General features: G+C 44.3%; 1 protein-coding gene across 1 annotated transcript in view; it reads right to left on the bottom strand.

The window, feature by feature from the left end:
- Positions 1 to 1176: 1176 nt before the first annotated feature.
- LOC147718887 (zinc finger BED domain-containing protein 5-like) overlaps positions 1177 to 26286 on the bottom strand; it is a 34299-nt gene continuing 9189 nt past the window's right edge. The window contains exons 2-4 of the mRNA XM_086967260.1: positions 16392 to 16979; positions 15248 to 16275; positions 1177 to 1233 (exon numbers count right to left, since the gene is read on the bottom strand). Of these exons, the coding sequence (XP_086823386.1) occupies positions 1177 to 1233; positions 15248 to 16275; positions 16392 to 16979 (1673 nt within the window). The remainder of the gene's footprint in view (positions 1234 to 15247; positions 16276 to 16391; positions 16980 to 26286) is intronic.

Below are 26286 nucleotides of genomic sequence, written 5' to 3'. Positions count from 1 at the left end.
TAGTAGTTGGTCAATATATGCTTCAGAATAGGAGAGAAACTCACTCTCCACCATGATGTGCTATACTTATCAAAAATGAAAACAATCGAGAAAAGGAAGAAAAACCTTGCAGGCAGTACCTGCTCAAAGTAAGTTACAGAGAGGGGGGTTGACCCAATAATGTCACTGGGACCTGGGTATGCAGATTGCTGAGAGAAAGGGGTCCCAGTAAAACAAAGGAAAATTAGTTTACAAAAAAATAAAGTTAATTATGAAGACAACCAGGTCATTCTGCTGACATTGTTTATTATTTACAATGTAGCTAAGCCACTTATTCAGGCAACTATTGTAGACAAAGCATTTACAATGATACGTACAGTGCCCTGAAGACAAGGGGAAAGGGGAAGTGCGGAGTGAGTGTAGGAAGGGGTAAAGTGACATAAAAACACAGGCCAAAATGGCTACAATTAATCAAATATTCTTGTACTGATTTCAATTAACAAAGAAGAAAGTTCATTATTGCTACTGCAAAATGCCATGCTTCATGAATATAATTAATAATATAATTATGTGAATGAAGCTGAGGAACAAGAAAAAACATTCGACGTTTCGACCCCTAGTATGAAGGCAGGCTGAAATTGATCCCTTGCATTGGGGTCTTCATCAGGACATAGGACAGGGACACAGACCTATTTAGTAAAGAAAGGGGATAGTACTTCTCTCTGATTCACTACTCATGTCTATGTTTTGTGCTCTCTGTAAGAATGTCTATGGGTGGATATGAGTGGGTGGGTAACCTGGTGCTCTTTAAGGTCATCATATACTATTTACTGTGGTTTGAAAGGTGATACAGTTGAATATGTAATGAAAAATGTGCTGTAAAATTCACCATTTTGGGCTGTCTTTTTCCAAAATTTTCTTGGGGGGAGAACCCCCCCAAATCCCCTAGTAGTGGTCATGCTCGCTTGCTGCGCTCGCTCGCTATGTACCGGACGGGGGCTGGTCTGGCAAAATTTGCCAGGGCTGCTTTCAGTTTCCACTCCGGCCCTGTCTCTACGCCTACTTCGGCAACATGTCAGTCAGCACGCTATCACGCTACTACCCTTTCCTTCATACCAGAAAAATGTATTGCATATCCTAAGCCCCTACATCAGCAAACAGCAAACTTGCATCTAGGCAGCAGCGTCAGCGCTATCACTATCCGTTCCTTGACCCTTGGACACCTCTCGTTCTACCCACAGGATTTCCCACATTCTGTAAAAAAAAAAAAATGTAATACAAGGAAAAGTGGAGAGGTTGTTTTATTGTGCGTCACCAGCTTTGCTTTTCTTCGATTGCTGCTTGTGGGGGTTATCTTTTCACAGTGGCAGCGTCAACACAAGTATTCCTGTCAATAACGCAGTGATAGTTCAACCGATCACCAACAAAGGTTTCCAACTGTCGGCTGCTCGCGTGACCCCCCCTACTTCATCGAACAGTTGAGGCATTGTCTTCACATTGCCAGGGGACAATGTAAACTCCTGCATGTCTTCAGCCGCAATCTTGAGTTACTACTAGGTTGGAGCTCCAGTTGTTTTCTACCACACGTTACGCAGCTTGCAAGACACCATCTTGTGACACGGCTACTCCCTCCTCAGGATTTCCTCACACTTATCAGCTCTTCCAAATCAAAAATTACCTCGGAAGAAGTGTACCCCTGCATTCTACACGACAAAGAGGTAATTTTCCCAAGTGCTCGCTCACTTTGATGAGCGCTATGTTTCTGCTTCTCCAGTCCTTCTGCTGCCTTGCATACCCTACCTTCTTCACTTTCAGCAATTCCTTTTCTCTCGTGCTCGATCACGCTGATGGGCACAGCATATCTGCCTTTGACACTTGCCTCATAACTGTGCACAACGTTGATACTACCACACAATTGTTTTTTTTTCTTCTCTATCCATGCTCCCAGCGCCAGTTTATGCTAGTGGGTGGCTACATTGGTCGTGGCCAAGCGGCCCAACGGCAACCTGAGACTATGCGTAGACTTAAGCGACCTCAATGATAACATTGTGATTGAGCAATTCCCTCTCCCAAGAAAAAACACATTGTTGGCACGTTCCAAAGGAATAAAATGTTTTTCTACTATAGACCTTAAATCCGCTCACCACCAGGTTCCCCTGCACCACGATAGCATGAACTGTACCACATTCATAACCCTATTTGGATGCTATCGGTTCACAAGAGTACCTTTTGGATTGGCCTCTGCAGCTGCTATGTTCCAGAGGTTGACGCACCATGTTTTCAAGGGGGTGACAGACATTTTAATGTTTCAGGATGACAATCTTGTGACGGAAGGAACAAGGGAGGAGCATGACATGAAAGTGAACCAGGTCCTCTGTAGCCTTGATCCCAAAGGTTTAACGGCTGAGCTTAATAAATGTAAATTTGCATGCACAAAAGTAAACTACCTTGGACATGAGATTACTGGTGATGGCATCAGGCCCAAGAAAGAACTGCTGGATGCCATTCTTGATGCACATGTACCTTGTAACAAGGAAGAGTTACGTTCTTTTCTAGGCTTTGTCGAATTTTATGCAAAATTTATTAAGATTTTCTCATGTAAAACGTATGAACTAAGGAAATTGCTCAAGCTAAAGAATACGTTTGTGTGGACTGATAAGTGTCAAGACTCATTTTGTACCTTAAAGGAAGAAATGTGTTCCGCTTTACCATTGTAAGGCTTTGACCCCATTTTTGAAAACATCATCAAAACTGATGCCAGTTGCAAGTGGCTGGGTGCTATCCTTACCCAAACGGACACCAAAGGTGCAGAGTGTACTATTGCTTTTTCTTCCCGTTCTTTGACCCCAACAGATTTAAAATACCATGTCATGTAGCGGGAGTCACTAGCATGCGTTTTGGGGCTTGAACATTTCTGCCAGTTTGTCTGGGGAAATATGGTTACCCTACGTAGTGACCACAAACAGCTGACTAAAGTGTTCACTACGAGAGGCTTATATGCAGCGAGTCCTAGGCTTGCACGACTGTCTGTTTGCCTATTTGATTTCAATTATGTGGTCTAGTATGCACCTGGTGTCAAAAATGTGGTTGCTGACTTCCTGAGCTGCATGCCTGTTCGTACTTTGGATCCCAGAAGTCTTGATGATGTAGAAGAGTTATGCATTGCCAATATACACGAAGAAGGGCATTGGTCCACTGGAAGTGTGTTTAAGGCTTAGCAGCGAGCTTTTAAGGCATGTATAAAACATGGAATACAAGAAGTGGATAGTAGTTAGCTAGGGACTATTACCGACCAACTCCTCACCATTACATATTATGAATCCAAGTAGACTGCAGGACAAAAACCTGGATGTGGCACAGGGTGGTTTAATAACAGAATGATGGTTTAGGCTGGCAGATTTCTGGTGCTCATGAAAGAAGCAAAGGTGTGAAAAATGGTGCATATCATCAAGACCTTTTATGTGAGCAATAGATTCAGGTCTTTAAATCGACAAGCGATGACTGACAACGAATAATTCATGAGGTCTGAGACAGAAAATTTCTGATTCTTAACTTGGTAAATTCACACCAGCACTCAGTGTTGTTGTGAGGATGTTTAGGGTCCCTGGCAAGATATATTTTGAGGACCCCTGTTCCGAACAACTTTTCATTTTGGTCCACATTTCTGCTAATTCAAGCCTTCATCATGCTAAACAAAGTTTCAGAAACAGGGCCACACAAAAAACATTTTAAATATGTATTTTTGTGATCCCCAGAAATACTTTAGATGATACGGGGCAAAGAGAGAGAGAGTCAGGGGTAGAGGTAAGCAAAGAGAAAATAGAGGTTGAGATATATACATTTACATTGTTGTGATAGAAATAACGTTTCCCTGACTGGCAAACAAGCTCCATCCAAAGGCAGGTAATTCAGTGCCATCTTGAATTTTCCTTAGAATTGTGCAAAGTGGGATCATTTGCAGCAAGGCAAATAGGACGTGCTGTGCATCCAAAGTGAGGAGGATTGTAATCTCTTTTTCTGAGACCAGCTCTGTTTTATGTGTATCTTCCGTAGAGCTGCCCTCTAACCCAAATAACTTGCATCTGTGGTCACTACTACTGGGACTGAGTAGCTGAAGCAAACTGACTTCTATAGATTTTGGGGGATCAACCACCACTGTAAGTCTTGTTTTACTTTGCTCGGTATCAGATTCATAAGATCAAAGTCTCTGAGAAGATGTGTAACCTATGGCTTTAAGTGGTGGTGAACCCATTTGACCACCACAGTTCTAGATGTTATCAGGCCTTGAACTTTAAACCAATTCTTGACTGATGCTGGGGAAGCAATAATAACTTCTCCAATTGCACTTGCAGAATTCCTCTTCTTGTGTCAGTCGGAGAAATATGCCTCTTTTGAGTGTCAAACTTAGCCCTGATAAATGTTTTCTTCTGTTCTGCAATCAAACTGGATTTCTGGGGATTGATGATTAAACCACGGAGCACAGGGAGTTGCACTCTTAGTTCACACTGGATTCAGCCTTAAAGAAAGAAGAATCAGTAATTTTAGCCAGTCATCAAGATAAAGAAAAGATCTGAGCCTCTTGTAATTCTAAAGCAGCCACAACAGGAGTTCAAAACCTTTGTGAATACTAAAATACTGTTGGCTGTCTTGATGCACTGGTTCTTGCAAATATGCATCACACTATTCCAGCATCAGCAACAAATCATGCAAAATCAGATGAATTATGCTTTGCAGAGTTATTATTATAAGGATGTGCAAAGGACAAACGTGTTCAGTGTCTTTCCATTCAACACTGGCTGGTCTGACGCTCTAGTCTGGCTTTCACGCAAAAAAAAGTCTGGAACATACCCCAAGTTCTTTCTACTGTTTTCGAACTGGTGCAATTGCTCTTTTATGTAAGGAGGATTGTATCACTTGTTTCATGGTTTGTCACCTTTTCCCTAGCCATGGCAACTGAGCTGTTCTGAAAAGAGGAACTGGTGGAGAAGCAGCAAATTCTATCCCATAACTGTTCCTCATGACTGATAAAACCCATCGAGCCATCTGAAACCAGGATTACCATTGAGGATAGAAACTGTTGATTCTTCATACTACCGCCTCCATCACATCGTCAGTGCATGTTAATGAGTGTTTGGCTGTGGTCGGGATGTTTCTGCCATCGCAGGCCACTGATCTCAGGCCTGGCCTGGAAAGGGTTGATAGTTGTCTTACAGAACTTGAGGTGTCTTATTTTGAAGGAATGATTTTGTGCTCGAAGGTGTTCTAAATATCTGCAACATTTTTTCTCTTCCTCACAAAGTCAGTAAGCTCAGGGACCAACACCTTTGATCCTAAAAAAGAAAAATGGTGCATCCACAGCCATCAATTACCTCAGGGCCCTCCTGGACCGTTGTGAAACAGCAGCCCTAATCCATGGACCTGTCAGCTGCTTTCATCACCGTCACCCACTAAATCCTGATCAACAGATTCCGCCAAATCAGAAACCAGGGAAACACGCTCAAATGAATCACCCTATACCTCACTGGAAGAACCCAGAGAATCAGTCTCCCACCATTCTCCACGGAACCCAAGAAGATCATCTGCAGGGTCACACAAGGATCGTCCCTCAGCCTTACTCTCTTCAATATGTACGTGACCCCCCTGGCCAACACTGTCAGATCGCACGGACACAGCATAATTTCCTCTGCTGATGACACCTAGCTCATCCTCTCGTTGTCAGAAGACCCCCCACCACCAGAGACATCTGACTGGATGAAGGGCAACTGTCTGAAGCTCACAACGGACAAGATCGAAGTCCTCATCTTTGAGAACAGCACCTTGCCATGGAACGACGCATGGTGGCCTGCTGAACTTGGCTATTCCCCTGCCCCGACAGACCAAGCTCGCAATCTCTGCATCATCTTGGACAGCAAGTTATCTATGCAGAAACAGGTAAATGCAGTCTAGTCTGCCTGTTTCAACACCCTACCCATGCTCCATAAGATTTTTAAGTGGTTCCCAATCAACTTCAGAAGGACTGTCACTCAGGTCCTCGTCACCAGCAGGCTGGACTATGGAACACTCTCTACACAGGAATCACTCTGATACCCAATGTCTCGGGTCTAGTTTGCGCTATATAAAACTCTAAAAAAAACAAAAAAAACTGTAGGGACTACAGACATTACAAAACTCAGTGGCAAGACTCATTCTCAACCTCCCCAGACAGCCTCCCATCACTCCGCACCTCAAGAAGCTACACTGGCTCCCAATACAGAGGAGATGCTAGTTTAAGATGTTGACCCACGCCTACAAACCCCTGTATAACAAAGGACCAGCAAACATTAATAAATGATTGACCTTCCACCTACGGACCACACGCCTGAGATCCACCTCCCTCTTCCTTGCAGATATCTCTAGATCCGCAGAGCCAACAGTAGAGGAAAACCCGTCCCCTGCGCCTTAGGACCACCTCATTGCTTCGGGAATCCAGGAAAGAGCTCATGACCTGGTTGTTAGAATGACAAGAGCACCACATAGTGACAGCCGCCACGGTTGCCCTAGCTGAAGACCATAATGAATCTAAGGTTGTGTCTGATAAAAACTTAGCCAAAAGTTCCATATTATCAAAAAAGCTGCCTCCTGTACACAATCAGAGACTGGACATCTTTCAATAGGTCTTGAGAAGCATAAGATGCATGCATTCCAGCCCCAATAGAGAAATGTGCTACCAAATATGACCTTTAAATAACAATTCAATCTTTAATTCAACAACGTATGGAATCGATGCTTCTTCAGATGCCAGAGAGGATTATGAAGGTATGCTAGCTCTTACTGAGTTGACTTTAGAAACCTGTTAAAAGGTTTCATGAAAGTGTTTTAATGGGTATCTTTATGATAAACGTTTCAGGGATGAAACTTTTCCAACATCTTTCCACTCTTGGAGCAATAAATGAATTATTACATCATGGAAAGCTGAATCCGCCATCCTTGATGTAGTGTGCTTGGACACAAGAATTCTACTCTTGTTTTGGAGGTTTGTCTTCATGTTTAAAAAACCCCTATATGTATTTAAAGAGTTCCACCAACTGCTTCATCTGCACATACTTTCCTTTGGGCCCTTATTTTTGGTGCTCATTAGCATCAGTGCAAAGTTTGGGCCTTTTGTCTTGGGATTCAGCAAAAGCAGCATTTACAGCTTTTTTAAATAAGGTTTCCAAATACACTTTTATCATGGACACCACCTTTTCTATATCAAACTCTGAGGTGGTGTGGTGCCTCTTTGCAAAGCACAAATGGCCAGATTCATCAACGGAAAATCGGCTCGCAAAGGGCCAGATTCTGAGAATCTGGCCCTTAGCGAGCGCAATTTTTGCATTTGGGATTCATCACCCCAAATGCAAAAATCGCTATTATAGAATTCGCAATTTTGCGAGGAATTGCATTTAAGGAATCTCTATTTGAGATTCCTTAAATGCAATTCATGAAACATTTAAAAATTGCGAATTCGCAATTTTGGGCCGCTATTTACCGCGAAGTCAAACCTCGTGGTAAATAGCGGAAACTTAGAAAAATGCACTTAAGTGCATTTTTCTAAGTTCTATGTTACACACACACATGTCCTTGTGACATGTGTGTGCGTAACACCAGCCTCCAATTTCATTTCAGGGGTGCAACAGGGTGTCCTTTGGACACCCCTGCACCCTTGAAATCGCAAACTCAAAATGCAAATCGCTAATAGCGATTCGCACATTGATATGTCTTCCCATTCATTCCTATGGGCCTTTAGGCCCATAGGAATGAATGGGGAGTTATTCCTTATTTGCGATTAGCAATTAGCTAATCGCAAATAAGGAAGCTGTAGGAATCGCAAAATATATTGCGATTTGTACATGAATCCCGTTTTACGAGTCTGTAATAGCGATTCCTTAATAATCGCTATTACAGACTCGCAAAATATGTCTTATCCCCGGTGTGTGCGCTGCATGAAGCCAGGACTGCTCTAAGCATAGGGATTCACACAGAGAGTCACCGTGAAACCTGTCAACACCCCCTCCAGCTCAGCACATTAGTGGGTGTCGTGACCCGACAGTGTGGGCGACGGACAGTAGGGCGTTAGGACCCTGTGGGTCCTCAGGCAGAGTGACCAGGCCACCGGACACCAGATCCAGTGACGACACAGGAAAGGGGACAGACAATGACCAGGACAGGGATGAGTAAGGACGTGCTGACGGGACGCTGTACGATATGAGAATAAAGGGAATACCCGACTAACCTGTGTCCTGTGTTTTGGTGTGCCGCCCAGCAAACAGCATGAACACGACAACTGGCGACGAGGTCAAGAGACGGATCGACGCGTGTCCACCAAGGCGCCATCGGAAATAAAGGAGCACCCCTGGATGCGCAAATAGTGGGATTTAGATGGAAAAGAAGAAGCAACATGGGAGTCCACCTCGACAGCCTCCAAGAGCAGATCCAGCCGACCACGGTAAGCGCTGAGAACAAGAGCGCGATTAGAAACTAGTGGCGCGAGTTCTCGCGAGAGCCTCAGCGGCCATTACAGAGTCAGGCGGCTGGGCCAATCAGAAGAGAGAACTGGAGTGGTGGCCATTTTGGGGACAGGCAGGCGAAACTTTGATCGCGAAATCTCGCGAGAACGACGGCGGCGGACATTTTAAATGAGACATTGACAAAAGAGTCCATAAGAAACAATAGAGGCAACCATTTCAAGGCCAGCGAAGAGGAAATCAATTGAAAGAACACTAAAAAGAGACAATTAAAGGACATTTTGAAGGGGACATTCAAGGAAAGGTCATAGGAAAAAGAAGAGCAGCCATTTCAAAGCCAGGCAAGGGCAAAGAAGAAGAATAACATAAGACAAGGTGAATTAAGGAGAACAAGAGCAAAAAAAAAAAAAAAAAAAGGAATAAAGAGGAAAGGCAGGAAGAAAACGAAGATAAAGAAGAAAATGAAGATAAGCACGGAAATCGTCTGAAAAGAGAAACAAAGGAAAATAAATGTTTTGACTGAAAAATAAAGGATAAATAAAGCGCAAAAGAGCGCACAAGTGAAAAAGAGCAATAAGGCAAAGGAAGAGGATGGTGCAATAAGAAAAGAGAAAACCAGAGAATAACAAAAGGACAAATCGAGAAAGAGAAAGAAGGCTAAATAAAAGACAAAAACGGTAAATAAGAGAAAAAGACAACAAATAAAAAGAAAGAAAGGAAAGGAAAATAAAGACACATAAGAGAAAATAAAGACGATAAAGTGCTGACTAAAAAAGAAAGAGTGCCGAGCTGAGCACCAGGAAAAGAAACAAGCACAGGCGATAAAGAGAAGAGGACAAAAGAAAAAGATAACAGAAGAAATAACAAAAGAGTGCCAGGAGGAGCACAGAGAATAGAAGAGTGCCGGAAGAGCACGGAAAATAGAAGAGTGCCAGGAAGAGCACAGAAAACAGAAGAGTGCCAGAAAGAGCACGGGAAATAACAAAAGAGTGTCAAGAAGAGCACAGAAAAGAAGAAAAGGAGCAGAAAGTGCCGAGTCAAAGGAAAAAGATAACAGAAGAAATAACAAAAGAGTGCCAGAAGAGCACAGAAAGAAGTAAAGGAGCAGAAAGTGCCGAGGTGAGCACTAATGAGCACTAATAAAGCAGAAGCAATAAAGAAAAGAGGACAAAAGGAAAAGATAATGGAAGAAATAACAAAAGAGTGTCAAGAAGAGCACAGAAAAGAAGAAATGACAGACCCCAAGCAAGAAAGGGAAATTGCACAACACAGAAAACCACCACCATTCAACTTGTCGGAGCTACAAGTAGGAACAAGGTGGGAGAATTGGATCAAACATCTGGAGAGATACATGGAAGCGACTGATGTGACAGAAGCAAAGAAACTGGGTCTATTAATACATTTTGCAGGCGATGACATTGAGGACCTAACAAGTGACGCTGGAAGAAGATGATGCTGCCACAAGCACCCCACTGAGGGGGCTAACAAGTAAAAGAAAACGTTTCACATGGACTGAAGAACACCACAAAGAATTGAAAGAGATCAGATTTGCTATGACGACCAAGGACGACCTAGCACATGCTGTCCGGAGGCTGCACAGAGAGCCAAAATCAGATGGCAACGAAATGGAACTCGTAGCAAAGGTGACACAACACCAACAAGGAAAAGATCACCGAAGAAAGGTGGTGACAGAAGAAAGCAGACATGGAACGGCGATGAAGGAATCAAGAAGAATGAGACTATCACACACAAGAAGAAAAAAAAAGAGTGGAACAAGAAGACACTACTGCAAGAGATCAAACAGCAAACACAACAACAAAGGCCCATGAAAAGAAAGGAAGACAGGCGACAAAACAGAAAAAGAAAGAAAGGAGGAATTGCGATGGTCAAAGAAGGACAAGCGAGGAAATGTGGCAACGAGATCCCTGGAGGCAAGTTGAGGAGGACAAAAGCAAAAGAACGAATGGCAAAGGCGGCAGTTTGGCCAGTGTCACGTCACAGGGCACCTTTCGCATGTCAGCAAGGCAGAAGCAAGAGAAGCGGAAAGGTCAAAGCAAGAACTGTAGAAAGACACACAAAAGGAAGAAAATCAAGCGGATGTCAGAAAACAGCGATCAAATTAAGAAGGAAAAAGATGGAACCAAAGAGACTAATTGAAGAGGTGTAAATGAAGAAATGTAGAATGACAAATACTCTCTCTCTCTCTCTCTCTCTCGTTCGTTCACCTCCATCAATATAACTGTGAATGAGGACTATGGTAAATGTGTCACGAACATTTGTTTTCAACAAGGGGGGAGATGTCGTGACCCGACAGTGTGGGCGACGGACAGTAGGGCGTTAGGACCCTGTGGGTCCTCAGGCAGAGTGACCAGGCCACCGGACACCAGATCCGGTGACGACACAGGAAAGGGGACAGACAATGACCAGGACAGGGACGAGTAAGGACGTGCTGACGGGACGCTGTACGATATGAGAATAAAGGGAATACCCGACTAACCTGTGTCCTGTGTGTTGGTGTGCCGCCCAGCAAACAGCATGAACACGACAGTGGGCAGCATGTCAACATGCACTGTACCTAAACGTCTCAAGGTTTGACTCCACGGACAAAAACTTCATGGTAAAACGATTATACAAGAATGCTTAACTTCCCTGTGGGAAGCGCCAAGCACGACAGCAAAACCAACAGGTCCGCCCGTGGAGAGGAAGAGGGGTTAATACCGTGTGACGAATGGAAATAGGAACAGCACTGCAGTAAAGTAGTCTAAAGCCATGCTTGTGGACGGGGCGGGTCATCTCAAAATGTCAGGACTGGGACGAGGCGCACGGACACAAAGGGGTGTTGTGCTCTGAGAGTTTTCAAAACTTGAATTGTTTTACAAAAAGCGCACTTCAACATGTATTACAGTCCTACGTTAGGTAGCTCAAAGTGCAATGTTCATTTACAAAAAGTAACATTTACAGGGATTTGCTGCCAGCGCGTGAAATCTACAGGGAGCCCAATTTCCCACAGAGAGCATAGATTGCCTCTATTCAGGATCAGCAGCGCCGTTTGGCATGCACTCAGGAACGGAGTGAAAGCAATCAAGCATTTCTGACAATGAGTCACTACAGCGGAAATGCATGCCTCTTCCCTCCATGCTTTTAAAATATAATATGCAAAGAATCGGAAGGATGGGTGAACACTGGGATGAATTCCAGCACGGCCTGGACGGTGGTTCATGCATCATCTTTGCCTGATTCTTGACAGGTGACTCGAGGCCAAAGGGCGAGCTAATCTGGGCCTGTTTATTCATGGCTCCCGTCACACTGCGCGCTCCTCGTGTGTACCAACCACGCCGAGACCCAGCTCTTCCCAGCATCTCGTTGCAAGCAGCTAATTGCATTTCTTATGTTGGGTTTGCTTTGTTTTGTGCAAGGTCGACCGCAGGATCTGCAAGGCCTCGTGGTACCATGAGTGGAAAGAGGAAAATGACCAGTAACAATTCTGTTCACGTTTTCGCGTTTTTATAGCACTGTATTTAATGTAGAGTAGCAGTACCGGATTAAACCCAGTGGAGGCCCCTAGGAAATTTCGGGGGACCCCTCGCAAATTATCTCCTAATAAGTTTAATTTTTATTAACCAACAGTTTTTTATAAATCTATTTAATCACACAAAACAAAACATTAACACTTATTAATGTCTTTTAAACAAAACTAATTGCAAAGCTTTTGTAATTTTCTTTCACGATCAAATCAGTATTATTTTGATTTGTTTTTGCCGGGCCCCTAAAAAGAGTGGGGCCCATCCTTTGCCTAATTGGAAATCAGGACCTGTACATTAGCGTTTCTTAAGCTTTTTTAATTAAAGAAAGCATTATTATTAAATGACGGTTGTTAATTCTCTCGGGTTGCTTCCTGAAGGCACTGTAAAAGCATTAGAAATGGACCAACGCTCTCCCAGATCTTCCAGTCTGCTTCGTGGCAGCAGGAAACGTTGCCAAAATGGGTCAACAGACGTGCCAGAGAGGTTTGAAAAATATCAATTATCTCCAAACATGTAATTAAACGTAAAAGCAAATGTCTGACCTACCCATGGTCTTTGCAAATCCTGCCTTCACAGACAAACACACTGTTCCAAGGGAGACTGTGAGCAGCCTTCTCATACTGCCAGTCGAATTTGGGAGAATATGACCAGCCTTCCATTAGAGCATACTTTAAAAAACACATATCTGTGCAAAAAATCCTCTTTAATTTCAGAAACTGATGTAAAGGGGAATAAATTAAGTAACCCTGGCACAGTACCTACAAGCATTATCTTTCCCCAGCAGGAAATACATGCTTGTTGTGCCCCTGTTAACCCCTTGTATGCTTGTGACGGAACCGCTCCGTCACAAGCCACGGGTGAGCTGTGCTTGTGGCGGAACAGTTCCGTCAGGCCCGCTCGGCGCGCCTGCGCGGCGCTGATTTCGCGCCTGCGCGGCGCGTTCCATCGAGCGGGCGCGTTTGTTACGGAACCTTTCCGTCACAAGCACAGCTCGCCCGCGAGCCGTGACGGAGCGGTTCCGTCACAAGCACCTGACCACCGCGCGGCCGCCCTACCACCTTAGCGCTGCGGCGGAATAGCCGCCGCAGCGAAGGGGTTAAAATACTGAGCCGAATAAAAACACTCAATTCATAGCAGAAAACTGTTTATGCTGATACATCAGTTCCTTGTTGGCTTAGGTAAGTTTAAGAAGGTTCACAAAGGTGTCCATAACTCCACTCCAGGAGAGGGTGCTGAAGAGGAAAGAGGTCTGAGGTATGCAAGTGGAGGATCTCAGAAAGATGTGGTGAGAAAAAGGGTGTAGGTGTCCAACAGAGAGACTGAAGTGAAGAGTGTTGTGAAGGGATGAGCAGGAATGTGTGATATCTCTGTATGCAATAACAACGAGCATTAGTAATGCTTCTGTTTCACATATGTAATTAATAAAGAGCTGTTTTCATCAACCATCATCCGGGAGTAGGAAAGAGCTCCTGTAATAAGGAGGGGAGATCAAACTTCTATTGATGTTGCTGCTTAATAAGGTGCTGGTCTAACTACAATGTCCATCAAGGACCGTTTTTGCTGAATACAGACACAGTGATTTACTTGTTGCTGTCATACTCAACATTTTGGGCTTTGAATTCCGGGAAGTTGCAGACTACTCCATGTATTTAGTCCCGGCACCTCATGTGATTACAAATCAGAGTGATTGTTCTATCTGGTTTCCAGTCATTGCATTTGCCACAGATACAATGGCCCCTCGCTCTGAGTGGAACCCACTTATGCCCAGAAGAAGTCCATTGTATTGGACGAAACGCGTTGGCTGGTCTACCCTACATGTTGCTTGATATTTTTTATTAATAAAAAGAGGACTTGAAGAAAAATGTTGGACATAGACTTTATAATTGCTATTGTATTGATGTGTTGATGCACCGATTGCTCTTTATGTTGGATAAAGAGCTGTTTTCATCAACCATCGTCCAGGAGTAGGAAAGAGCTCCCTGACATAACAAGTAAGTAGAGAGGACGTAGCGCAGCGCCCAGAGCTGCTGACTTGAGAGCTGTGGATCCAGGTTTAAGTCTTAACGGCGCTGCGCAACAATTGTTATATAAATATGCTACAAGAGTAAAAGGCAAAACTGTACAAAAATATAGTTCCACCAAAATGGATTTTGACAGTATTTCGGTGGCGGGAAACTGATGAGAAAAGCAGACGAGGAACAAGCATTGGTAGATGCAGGAAAATATGCTACAGGCAAAATAATTGGAGGAAAGGTAAGTGGCATTCACAGCAACAAATACGAAGCCAGGAAAGAGAGGAGGAGGGATGTAACTCCCTTTTAAGTTTATATTAAAAATAATAGATTTCTCAAGCACAGTGCAAGCGTTGTGCAGGGGAAACCTTATTAAGCGCACAGAGAAGCACCAAAACACTGGTTGGTGAATATGGTATGTGTTAGAAATGGGTGTCTCGAGTTAGCAGAGGTAGGTTCCTTTGTCCAAGTAGGGACCTATTAGAAATGTGGGTCTCTAGTTGGCAATGGTATGCACCTTTGTCCAAATAGGGACCCTTGCTTCTAGTCAGGGAAAGACGGATTCACTCATGGATAACCACTGCTCACCCCCTTGGTAGCTTGGCATGAGCAGACAGGCTTATCTCAGAGGCAGTGTGTAAAGTATTTGTGAACACATAGAGTAATACAGTGAAAACACTACAAATGGACACCACACCAGTTTAGGAAAATAAGTAATCTTTACTAGACTTAACACAAGACCAAACAACAAAAATCCACAATACATTAATCCAGAGGTCTTCAAACTTTTGTAGGTTGAGCCCCCCCTGCTGAATTTTTGAAAATGTCGGGCCCCCCCACCACCTGGCAGAAATTTCTGGAATGTGGTACGCTACCTAATTGACCGCCACCTGCGTATCCCGGGCCATATTCAGCAAATAATGTTCAACGCAATAAGAGTTTAGTTAACTGTAGGTTTGTGAGTGGGTGTGGTTAAAAGTATATTTATTTCTCATCACATCATTTATAATCACAGAAGTTTATTACACAGCTCAAAACAAAATTTCCCAAGATAAAATGTGCGCAAATTGTTTTTACTAGAATGCTTTGTTTTACACATGACAGATTGATAATAACATTACCAACATTAATGTGACGGGAGGGCCTGTTTTTCCCCACAGAGACGGTCAATCTGTGGATGGATTTTTGCCACTGCCATCCTCAGGTTGTGCTCCACATCCAGTCTTGAACGGTACTTAGTCTTTAGTACCGCAAGTGCTGAGAACCCAACCTCACATAAATAGGACAAGCTGAAAGGCAAGAGAGTTTTGATTGCAGGTTCTTGCAAAGCTGAATATTCTGCAGACATTTTCAGCCAAAACTCTCCCAGCGAGACTTTGCTGAAATGCATCTGCAGAGTGGGGTCACTTTGGAGATCAATTAGTTCTTCCTGCATACGGATTGGGAGATGGCTTGCCACCTCTGCCAGAAATGGTTGAAAGACCCAGTCATTTAAGTGATCATTTTCCTCAGGAAAATACTTTTGCAAACTGTCCCTGAGAGAAGTCAAATAATTTTTTATTACCTCAGCAACCCTTGGAAGTTCATATTCAGTCTCCGCAAGTGCATCTACTAAACATGGAAACTGCTCAAACAGGCCATCTTCAACTAGTCTTCTCCATAATTCAAGCTTCTTCTTGAATGCAGTTATTCTTTTATTCATGATAAAATAAGTCATGTCAGCTCCTTGCAGAGACAGATTCAGAGAATTTAATTTCTCAAAAATGTCAGCAAGGTATGCTAGAAGTACAAGCCAGCGGGGATTGCATAGTTGTTCTGCTTTGCAGGGGTCCAAACACAGAAGAAACTGCCGTACTTCATTCCTTAATTCAAAGATGTGAGACAGCACTTTCCCACGGGATAACCACAGCACTTCTGTATGAAACAGCAAGCCATCATGCTCAGCTCCCATTTCTGCACATAAAATTGCAAATAGACGAGCCCTTGTGGGATGGGTCTTTATAAAATGTACTATTTTTACAGCAGAATTCAGCACATCCTCTAGTTCGCTTTCCATGTTTCTAACAGCAAGGGCTTCATGGTGTATCATGCAGTGGGTCCAAAGAATATGTGGAGCCACTTTCAATACATTTGCTTTTAGGCCAGCCATAGCACCACACATTGAAGGAGCACCATCTGTGCAGATTCCAACACAGTTATCCCATTTCAAGCCATGGACATTCAGGAAGTCATTGATCATGGAAAACAAATCGGATCCTGTTGCCCCCCCTTGATTGGCTTGCAAAATAAAAAATCTTCTAATAGTAGTGTTTCATAACAGTAACGAACATATACAGTTAAATGGGCATCCTTTGTCACATCAGTTGCTTCATCCAGCTGTAAAGCAAACAAACTTGATTTCAACCTGGCTATGAGCTGTCCCTGGATATCTTCCGACATGTCAGCGATGCAGCGGCAAACTGTTGTATCTGAGATTGGTATACTTTTGAACTTCTCTGCTGCTTTTTCACCAAGCATTGTCCTAGCTACGTCGAGCAATGCTGGGAGAATCACCTTTTCTCCATCTACAAAGGGCCTTTTGTTTTTGGCAATGTGGTATGCTACTTGGTATGATGATTTTAATGCAGTTGCAGGAGTATTTGCCACATGTTTCATCGCTTCTTTCTGCTGGGTTATCTCTGTCAGCTTCCGGGCAAAAAAATCTCTGCTTATTCCTGCTGGAGACCCATGTTTCGTTTCAAAGTGATGCCTTAGTTTGGTTGGCTTCAAGCTGTCGTTAGCTAAGATCACGCCACAAATCACACACTGCGGTCTACTTTCTCCACTAACAACAATGCAGGTGAAACCAATATCCAAGTAGGAGGAATCACATTTCCTTGTTTTTGCAGCTTTTCTCTCTCCGTCGCTTTCTGTTTCAGCCTTTCGCTTGAGCACTCTATCACCGTTTTTGGGAGCAGAAAACAATCCATAAAAAATGCTTGCTTAACCTAAGATACAACATTTGAAGCTGCATGTTAATGAATAGTAAATGGCTGCAATTGTACAGCTGCATGAGGTACAGGAGGTTTTAAAAGTTGTAGTTGCAATTGCAAAAAAATCTTTTAAAAAAAATCTTCTTATGTTTTAAATAAAATAAATTTGGGTAGAAGAATAATTCTGTGGTAAGTGGCTAAAAAGTAATTCCAGCTTATCCATGCTTTAAGTAGGTGCTCCCAAAATTGCTGCAGTATGTATATGCTGTATCCCACTGATGAGGCTCTGCAAGTTACTTGTTCAAAGGTTAGTGAGGGGAAAACGTCAGCACTGCCCCTTCACCCATCACTCAAAAACAAATGCGTACCTTCTTATTCACTTCCTCAGATGTTTCTTCTGCTTGAATAGTAGTCCTCAGCCTAGCGACCAAGTAGCTTTTTCCCTTGCAATGAGGAGAAAATATTTACGAAATATTACTTGCATGTTCTCAAGTTATTAGTTGAAGTCCTGATGGCTGGTAAGCTGGCCATGATCTGCAAGTTAAAAATTTGATTTCTGGCAGGACCACATTAGCCTTCCATTCTTTTAATTCGTTAAATTGATTGCATGTACTTCCTTGAGGCTCCTTCACTTCAATATCCCCCATACACAATACACCCACTCTCCTGTAAGCACACATTTTGATTTTACTTGTGCCATGTTTATATGAAAAAGGCATCTGGAACAGAACAAGGAGGGCTCCTGGGATACTCCGTACCGCCTCTCTGTACATTTTTGAAATTTGTATCCAAAATATAAATCTTTTCTATGCCACAGCTATGACTCCATTGGTTAAGATACCACCTTGATATTTTAGGAAAAATTCCACGCGGTTAAAAAAAAAGCAGCCACCTAAAGCTGTATATTCAGCACTTATCTGTGCATACTTTGAACAGCAAATATAAATAGAAAGCACTTTACATTGGGTTCTAGGGCTGCCTGAAAGATCAGTGAATGAAAGGGAACAATGACAGAAAAGTCACATTACAAATGAAGACATACTGACATGACTTAGTGTACCCTAACACCTCATTCCACATTGTAAACATTCCAATTGTCCCCAAATCTTTTGGGATTTCCATGTGTGGGATTCTTAAAGTCAACAGGTCTCCTGAGAAGTAGAGAGCTGCCAAGGTTTCAGATTGCTATGTGTGACATTCTCATAATTTTAGTGTCTTATGAGTGACATTTCAATGATTATATGAGCGAGCGACACTTTCTCGCAAGCAAATTAAGCAAAGAAGGTGAGGGAAACATAAATATCAGAAATCACATCCAGTTGAGCAACATGAAACTCTTAAAAAGTCACTGACCTAAAGTGTGTGACAGGACTCAATACTTCATGACTAGGTAAAGCACTTGGTACATATGTCATGTAGACTTAGATGTGGTCCTAAAAACAAAAAACACTTCAATTTTTTTGTTTTACCCTGGAACAGCCTGCACTTAATGAGTTTCACGGATATGTGTGCTCTCCCACTATATATTTTTACAAGCCCGTTTGCGAAGCATATGCTGCAAAAGGAACTTTCTTTTTCCCATAGACCTGTTTGGGTACCTGGCTAAATGAAGAACCAAAATCTTGAACAATCAGGGTTGAAACCCAGTGTGAAGAGCAGTGAAATACATGAGTAACAGGCGTTTAAACCGGCTGTGAGGCTGTGCAAAAAAAGAGAGCAATAAACCAAAGCTTTCATTGAGTCAACCCAAAGACCCTGTGCGGCTGCATGAATACTGATTGGCTGGTGGGGAAAAGACAGGTGTAAACTCAATGTCATGACAGAGTGCTCAGAGAAAGGAAACGAGTGCAAAACCTTCCAATGTTGCGACAGATACACGGGTAAAGTGCTCTAAAACATGCTGGCGCTGTTGTCACACTAGAAATGCTGAAAATGCATAAATAGAAAGTTATGTGCATACAAATAACCAATGGAACACCAGTGGACCTAGCAGATAAGACTTTCAACTAAAACATTCAGTGCAAGGGTGATGCTGGCACTGTTGGGATCAGTGTACCGCAGATCATGCAAATGGCCTCGCAGAAAAGAGAAGAAAACAATGGTTTTATAGGTGATAGATAGCAGGTATTTTTCTAAGCGGAAAAATCTCAGAGATTCAATAATATTGTACTTTGTACGCTTTTGTTACTTGCACACATGTCACTTTTTCCTCCTGTAATGTACGGTTTGCTACCTCTTGCATTTTGTTTACTTTTGATACTTGCACAAGTGCCACATTACTTGGTCTGGCAGTGGTGCAACCCGCCAGTGGCTGACATGCCCAGAGGCCCCCAGTGACGCAATGGCCAGTCGCCATGTACACATAGTGATTTGTTCACTTGTAATTTTTACTCATGCATTATTACTGTTCCTATTGTGAAGCGTTCTTACATCGGGTAAAGTCGGCGCTATATAAAAACGCATAAAAAACAAATGAATACTTAAATACTGCCAAACAGTAGTACAACACCCCCGCCCCCTCTGATATGGAGAAAGTCTGTAAAGTCAGCACTATTAAAAAAAAGAACAAAACACTAATAAATACTTAAATAATGGCAAACAGCAGTTCCACCCCCCCCCCCCTCTGATGTGCTTATGTGGAGAAAGCCTGTAAAGTCGAAGCCTGTAAAGTCGGCATTAGGAAAAAAACGCACAAAACAGTAATAAATACATAAATACGGCCAAACAGCAGTACAAGCCCCCCCCCCCCGGTGAGCTGATGTGGAGAAAGCCTGTGAAGTCGGCGCTAGAAAAAAAACGCACAAAACACTTATAAGTACATAAATACGGCCACACAGCAGTACAAGATCCCCCCCCTCTGATGTGGAGAAAGCCTGTAAAGTCGGTGCTAGCAAAAAACGCACAAAAGACGAATACATACTTAAATAAGGCCAAACAGCAGTACAACACCCCCCCCCGATGTGCAGATGTGGAGGTTGCCTGTAAAGTCGCCACTAGCAAAAAAACGCACAAAACAGTATTAAATACGGCCGAACAACAGCCCCCCCCCGACTTTGAGAAAACCCTCTTACCAGCAGTCCTTCCAACGATGAGAGGCAATGAGGGGCACAGAGTCCTTCCAGCAAAGAGCGGCGACAATGGGCAGAGTCCTTCAGCAAAGAGAGGCGACGAGGGGCAGAGTCCTTCAGCAAAGAGAGGCGACGAGGGGCAGAGTCCTTACAGCAAAGAGAGGCGACGAGGGGCAGAGTCCAACGAGGAGAGGCACACGAGTGAGGAGAGGCTATGCGAGACGACGGGAAAACTTTTCAAAATAAAAGCAGGAAACAGTAAGAAAAGGCATGGAAAGCTGAATCCAGGGGCTTTATGGCCGCAAATTTTGCGGCACTTCCTGAAATCAGAACTGCTGCCACTTCCATTGGTGGAACGTCACCGGTGATGTCCCAGGTGCTGATTGGAGAACGCAGGAGCAGCTGGCCAATCACACATTCCTTTTCTTAATGTGTGATTACTTGCGACGTGGGGACAAAGCAGAGGAAAGCCGGAACAACAAAGAAAACAAAGGTAAGCTTTTCGGCTGGGGAGCGTGCCCCAACTGGAATGGTGGCCGCCCCACAGATTGAAGAACGCTGCATTAATCAAAAATAAGACTTTAAAATGGTAGAAATAGCTTAATTCAATGTAGATGGTAAATGCCACACTTTACTCTCAAAGTACCTTGGATGCGTCATGCAATCCAACCAAAAGGACTGCAGGGAAGGCGATGCATCCGTTCCTTACTTTGGGGAGGCAGCGCACCTGTTCCTTACTGCAGCCCCGGGGAGGTGATGCATCAGTTCCTTACCGGAGAGGAGGTGAAGCGTCGGTTTCTTACTGTGACTCGGTGTGATGCGACAAGATGCCGCCTCACAATGCGATGATCCGGTGCAATGTGACAAAATGGCATCTTGGATGCAATGCGACAATGTGGTTGCGATGTGTGCACGCCCGACGGCCGTGCAGCAAAATCAATTAACTTTGGAGCCGTGACAGGCCCTGCGACACGCTTCTCCGGTGATGCAACAGCAACCTCTACGATGGCAGCACGCTTCTCCGGGGAAGCGACACGCTTTGTCTGCAATATGAAGGAAAACAGCTGCAGCAGCATACTTCTTCAGCAATGGGACGGCAACTGCTGCGGCAGTGACACGCTTCTCCTCATTGTGTTGCACTTCCAGATCCCAGCGACACATAATCTGTCAGAGGACCTAAACAACAGCAGGCACCTCACTGCAGGTGGAATCCCCAGCAAGGGAATTCAGGGGTAGGTGGTGGTGAATTCCTTGTGTCCCTGAGACTTCAGAACAGGAGGCAAGCTCAGCTTCAAGCCCTTGGAGATCTTCCTCAAGTAAACTCAAAGTTCCTTTTCTCCTTTATTTGGCAATAAGTAACAACTGAGGGCCAACCCCAAACAGTCACTAGCGCAGGGGCAGTCTCGTCCTTCAGCTTCCTTGGTTTCTTTCCTCAGCAAAGATTCGTCTTGATTCCCAGAAATGATCAAAAGTACTGGGGCTTGGGTCCCAATATTTACACTGCAAATTCCTTTGTTCTCTGAAGGCAGAGAGTGTCTGTACCTAGTCAAAACCAGTTCTGTCCTTCTGGGTGCAGCTTCCTTGCAGGAGGTGGAGACAGCATTGTTTGAGAGCAGACCTGGCTTAGGTAGCTGAAAGGAAATCTCCTCCCCATACTCTCTATTCTATGAGGGCTCAGGTCAGTGAAAGGAAATCTCTGCCCCCGACTCTCTATTCTTTGAGAGCTCAGGACAGTGAAAGGAAATCCCCTCCCCTACTCTCTATTCAATGCAGGTCCTATTCAGCCCAGCCCTGAGCCATCAAACTGCTAAAGTCAACCCTCTCTTGCCCCCTGTCACTCCCAAACTAGACATGGAATACACACACCCAGCAGAGACATACTGGATGGTTTGGCAAGAAAATACCTACTTTCTAAAAGTGATATTTCCAAACACAGAATGTAAAAATCGCCTTCACTAAAAGATGTATTTTAACATTCTGAGTTCAGGCATACTAAACTCAAATTTCTACCTTGTTCCCTAGGTCAGTTAGGATTATAAGAAGTTATAATCAAACTGCTCATTCCGGTCTATGGGAACAGGTAGCCTTGCAATAGTGAAAAACGAAATTAGCTGAGGTTCACTATCAGGACATGCCACACACATCAGGGCATGTCCTACCTTTTACATACAATGCACCCTGCCCTTGGGCGTACCTACGGCCTACCTTAGGGGTGACTAACATGTAGAAAAGGGAAGATGTTAGGGACTGGAAAGTGTGTGTACTTGCCAAGTCAACATGGCAGTCCCAGACTGCACACAGGCTCTGCAATGGCAGGCCAGAGACATTTTGAAAGCAGCTTCTGTGGATGGCACAACCAGTGCTGCAAGCCCACCAGCAGCATTTGATTTACAGGCCCTGGGCACACATGGTGCACTGTACTAGGGTCTGACAAGTAAATCACATAGCCAATCATGGAGTCACTAATCTATTACAACAATTTACAATAGGGAGCACTTGCACTTTGGCACTGAATAGCAGTGGCAAAGTGCCCAAAGCATTTAGACCAGCAAAAACATAGCAAAAACACAGGAGGCAAAAGGAAAAAATAGAAGGGAGACCCACGCTAATGATGCCAGGTCTAACAGGACCCTACTTCATAGTCAGGGTAAGGGGGATACACTTCTAAAATAACCCCTGCTCACCCCCTTCGTAACTTGGCATGAGCAGACAGGCTTATCTCAGAGGCAGTGTGTAAAGCATCGTGAACATATACAGTAATGCAGAAAAAAACACTACAAATGGACAGCACACCAGTTTAGAAAAATAGGTAATCTTTATCTAAACCAAAACAAGACTAAACAACAAAAATCTGCAATACATTAAAAGAAATATGATTTTTAAAAGGTAGAAACAGTTCTTTTCCAAGAAAATGTTGGATGCAATACTTTTACACAAGGTACTTTGGATGCGTCGAAAAAATCAAGCAAAAAGGTTCGCAGGGAAGGTGATGCATCAGTTCATTACACTGCGGGAAGGTGATGCGTTGGTTCCTTGCTCCGGGGGAGGTGATGCTTAAGTCCCTAATGTTACACATGGGAGATGATGTGTGGGTTCCTTACTAGAGAGGAGGTGATGCGTCGGTTTCTTACTGCGTGGGGAGGTGATGCGTCGGTTTCTTACTGCATGCCCCAACGATGCAAGAGACTTGGCGCTTCGATGCAAAGCATGACAAAGTGTGTGTACTTGCCAAATCCACGTGGCAGTCCCAGACTGCACACAGGCTCTGCAATGGCAGGCCTGAGCCATAATTTTCAAGCTGCTTCTGTGGGTGGCACAACCAGTGCAGCAAGCCCACCAGCAGCATTTGATTTACAGGCCCTGGGCACACATGGTGCACTGTACTAGGGTCTGACAAGTAAATCAAATAGCCAATCATGGAGTCACTAATCCATTACAACAATTTTCAATAGGGAACACTTTCACTTTGGCACTGAATAGTAGTGGCAAAGTGCCCAAAGCATCTAGACCAACAAAATATAGCAAAAACACAGGAAGCAACAGCAAAAAATGGACGGGAGACCCTTGCCAATGGTGCCAGGTCTAAAACATGTCCCCTCCATCTGAAATGTGGGGAATACTAACGACCCCTTGGGAATTCTCTTCACTGAGGTGGTAAAATCTGGAAAGACCATCAGCATTGGCGTGTTCTGTACCAGGGCGGTGTTCCACAGTGAAGTCCATCCCCTGTAGGGAAATTGACCACTTCAACAGCTATGGATTCTCATCCCTCATCTGCATCAACTATCTGAGGGGCTTGTAGTCGGTCTGAACCCGGAAGTGAGTCACAAACAAGTATGGTCTGAACTTCTTCAGGGCTCAGACCACATCAAATAACTCACGCTCATTTTCACTCCACCTCCTGTGTAAGTAACCTCCTACTGATGTAGGCTACAGGTTGGTCTAGGCTTTCATTATTTATCTGTGAAAGCACAACCCCTACTCCATGCTCTGAAGCGTATGCCTGCACAATGAATTCTTTGGAGAAGTTGGAGGTCTGAAGCACAGGCATCATGCACATGGCAGTCTTCAGGGCATCAAAAGCCTTCTGACAGGTGTCATTCAATCAATCAAACATTTGTTGAGCGGGCTACTCACCCATGAGGGGCTCAAGGCGCTAATGGGGTGGGGAAAGCAGCTACTGGTCATACAGCCAGGTCTTGAGAAGTCTCCTGAAGGTCAGCAGGTCCTGTGTCTGATGCAGGTGGGCGGGGAGGGTGTTCTGTGTCCTGGCGGTGAGGTGGGAGAATGATCTGCTGCTGGTGGTTGTCATGCGATGCTGGCGGTTCAGGGTGTAGAAGGACAGTTGTTCGTTGAGGTATGCTGATCTGGCTTGTGGAGTGCTTTGTGAGCGTGGGTGAGGAGCTTGAAGGTGATCCTCTTGTTGACCGGGAGCCAATGCAGGTCTTTCAGGTGGGTGGTGATGTGGCTGAGGCGAGCGAGGGAGTCTGAGGATGAGGTGCCCCGGATTCGTCGCATGGCAGGCACTTCAGCCGCGAGCAGGCGCTGCGTCAATTCTTCGTCTGTGGTGATGCGTTGGAAATTTTTTTGCACTACTGCAATGCGTCAGAAACAGGCGATGTGTTTACTTTCCACAGTTCTTGCAGTTTACAGTTCCAATAACAACCTTCAGATGTCCAGAACACTAGCAGGCGCATCTCAGCAGGTCAGAACTCCCAGCAAAGGAGTTCAGGGGGAACTGGGGGTGAGGTCTTTGTGTCTCTGAGACTTCAGAATAGGAGGCAAGCTCAATTACAATCCCTAGGAGATCTTCCTCATGCAGGGGACACAGCAAACAACCCCAGACATCAAACAGCACAGGGGCAGAATTCCTCCTCAGTTTCTCCAACTCTTTTCCTTGGCAAAGGTTCCTCTTGATTTCCCAGAAGTGATCTTAAAGTCTGGAGTCTGGGCCCCTCTTTTTATACAGTAAATCTCTTTCTTGTCTGTGTTAGAGAAGCTCTTTGCCCAGCCAAATCCTGTTCTGTCCTCTCTGGTGCAGCTTCCTGGCAGGAGGTGGAGACAGCATTGACTAAGGCAGACCAGGCCCATTCAGGAGTGAAAGAAATCTCCTCCCCCCACTCTGAATGCAACCCAGGTCTATTCAGCTCAGCCCTGACTCAACCTTGAAAGGCAGGACACACCTCAACCCCCCAAGTGGCTGTCTGAACAGAATGCACATATCCAGCCCTGGTCACTCCAATGCCAGACAATCAATACACAACCTAGAAGAGGCACACTGGATGGTTAGGGAAAAAAGAACTTCTTTCTAAAAGTGGTATTTTCAAATCCAGAATGTAAAAATAACCCTCACTTAAAGTTGCATCTTAACATTCTGAGTTCAGGCATACCAAACTTTACTTTCCCATCTTGTTCCCATCTGCAGTAATGCTCAAAGGATGTTATGGGCAAACTCGCTATTCTATCTTATGGGGGCGGATAACTTACAATAGTGAAACATGAAATTGGCAGTATTTCACTATCAGGACATGCCATACACATCAGGGCATGTCCTACCTTTCACAAACACTGCACCCTTCCCACTGGGGTACCTTGGACCTACCTTAGGGGTCACTCACATGTAGGAAAAGGGAAGGTTAGGGTCTGGCAAGTGGGTGCACTTGCCAGGTCGACATGGCAGTACCAAATTGCACACAGACTCCGCTGTGGCAGGCCTTAGTTATGTTTACAGGCTGCCAGCCGCGGTCGGCAGTAGGAGTTCCTGCAGGGCGGTGACGTGGGGAGGTGGAGGTGCAGGGGGGGGGGGGTAGTAATTTATGGATTACAGACTTTAACAGGTAAGTAAGCATATATATAAATAAAAAGAATTTTGGTGCGCGCACTGCATCGCATTTGGTGATGCAGTGCACGTAACAAAATTAGGGGCATATTATCAAGAGGGTTTATCTCCGCTTTTTTGGCTTTAAAAGCCAAGAAAGCGGAGATAAAATTATCTCCCTATTACCAAGCTGTCGCTAACACCAGTTAGCGACAGCTAGTAGGAGATAGCGACCATCTTGGGCCCCACTTTGCATGTCAGTGATATTTATCACTAATGAGATGCAAAGTGGGCGTGCCAAGATGTTAGAGACTGAAAACAGTCGCTAACATCGCTATCTCCTATTATCAACTTTTGGAGATATTCGCGCTAAACGGGAATATCTCCAAAAGCTAACACCTGCCCTGAGCAGTTCTTAGCCATGTTATCC

This window comes from Lissotriton vulgaris, chromosome 4_1 (assembly GCF_964263255.1).
Source record: "Lissotriton vulgaris chromosome 4_1, aLisVul1.2, whole genome shotgun sequence".
In the NCBI taxonomy this organism is placed as follows: Eukaryota; Metazoa; Chordata; class Amphibia; order Caudata; family Salamandridae; genus Lissotriton; species Lissotriton vulgaris.
Note: the sequence above shows the minus strand (reverse complement) of the source record. Positions and strands in the feature narration are given on the sequence as shown.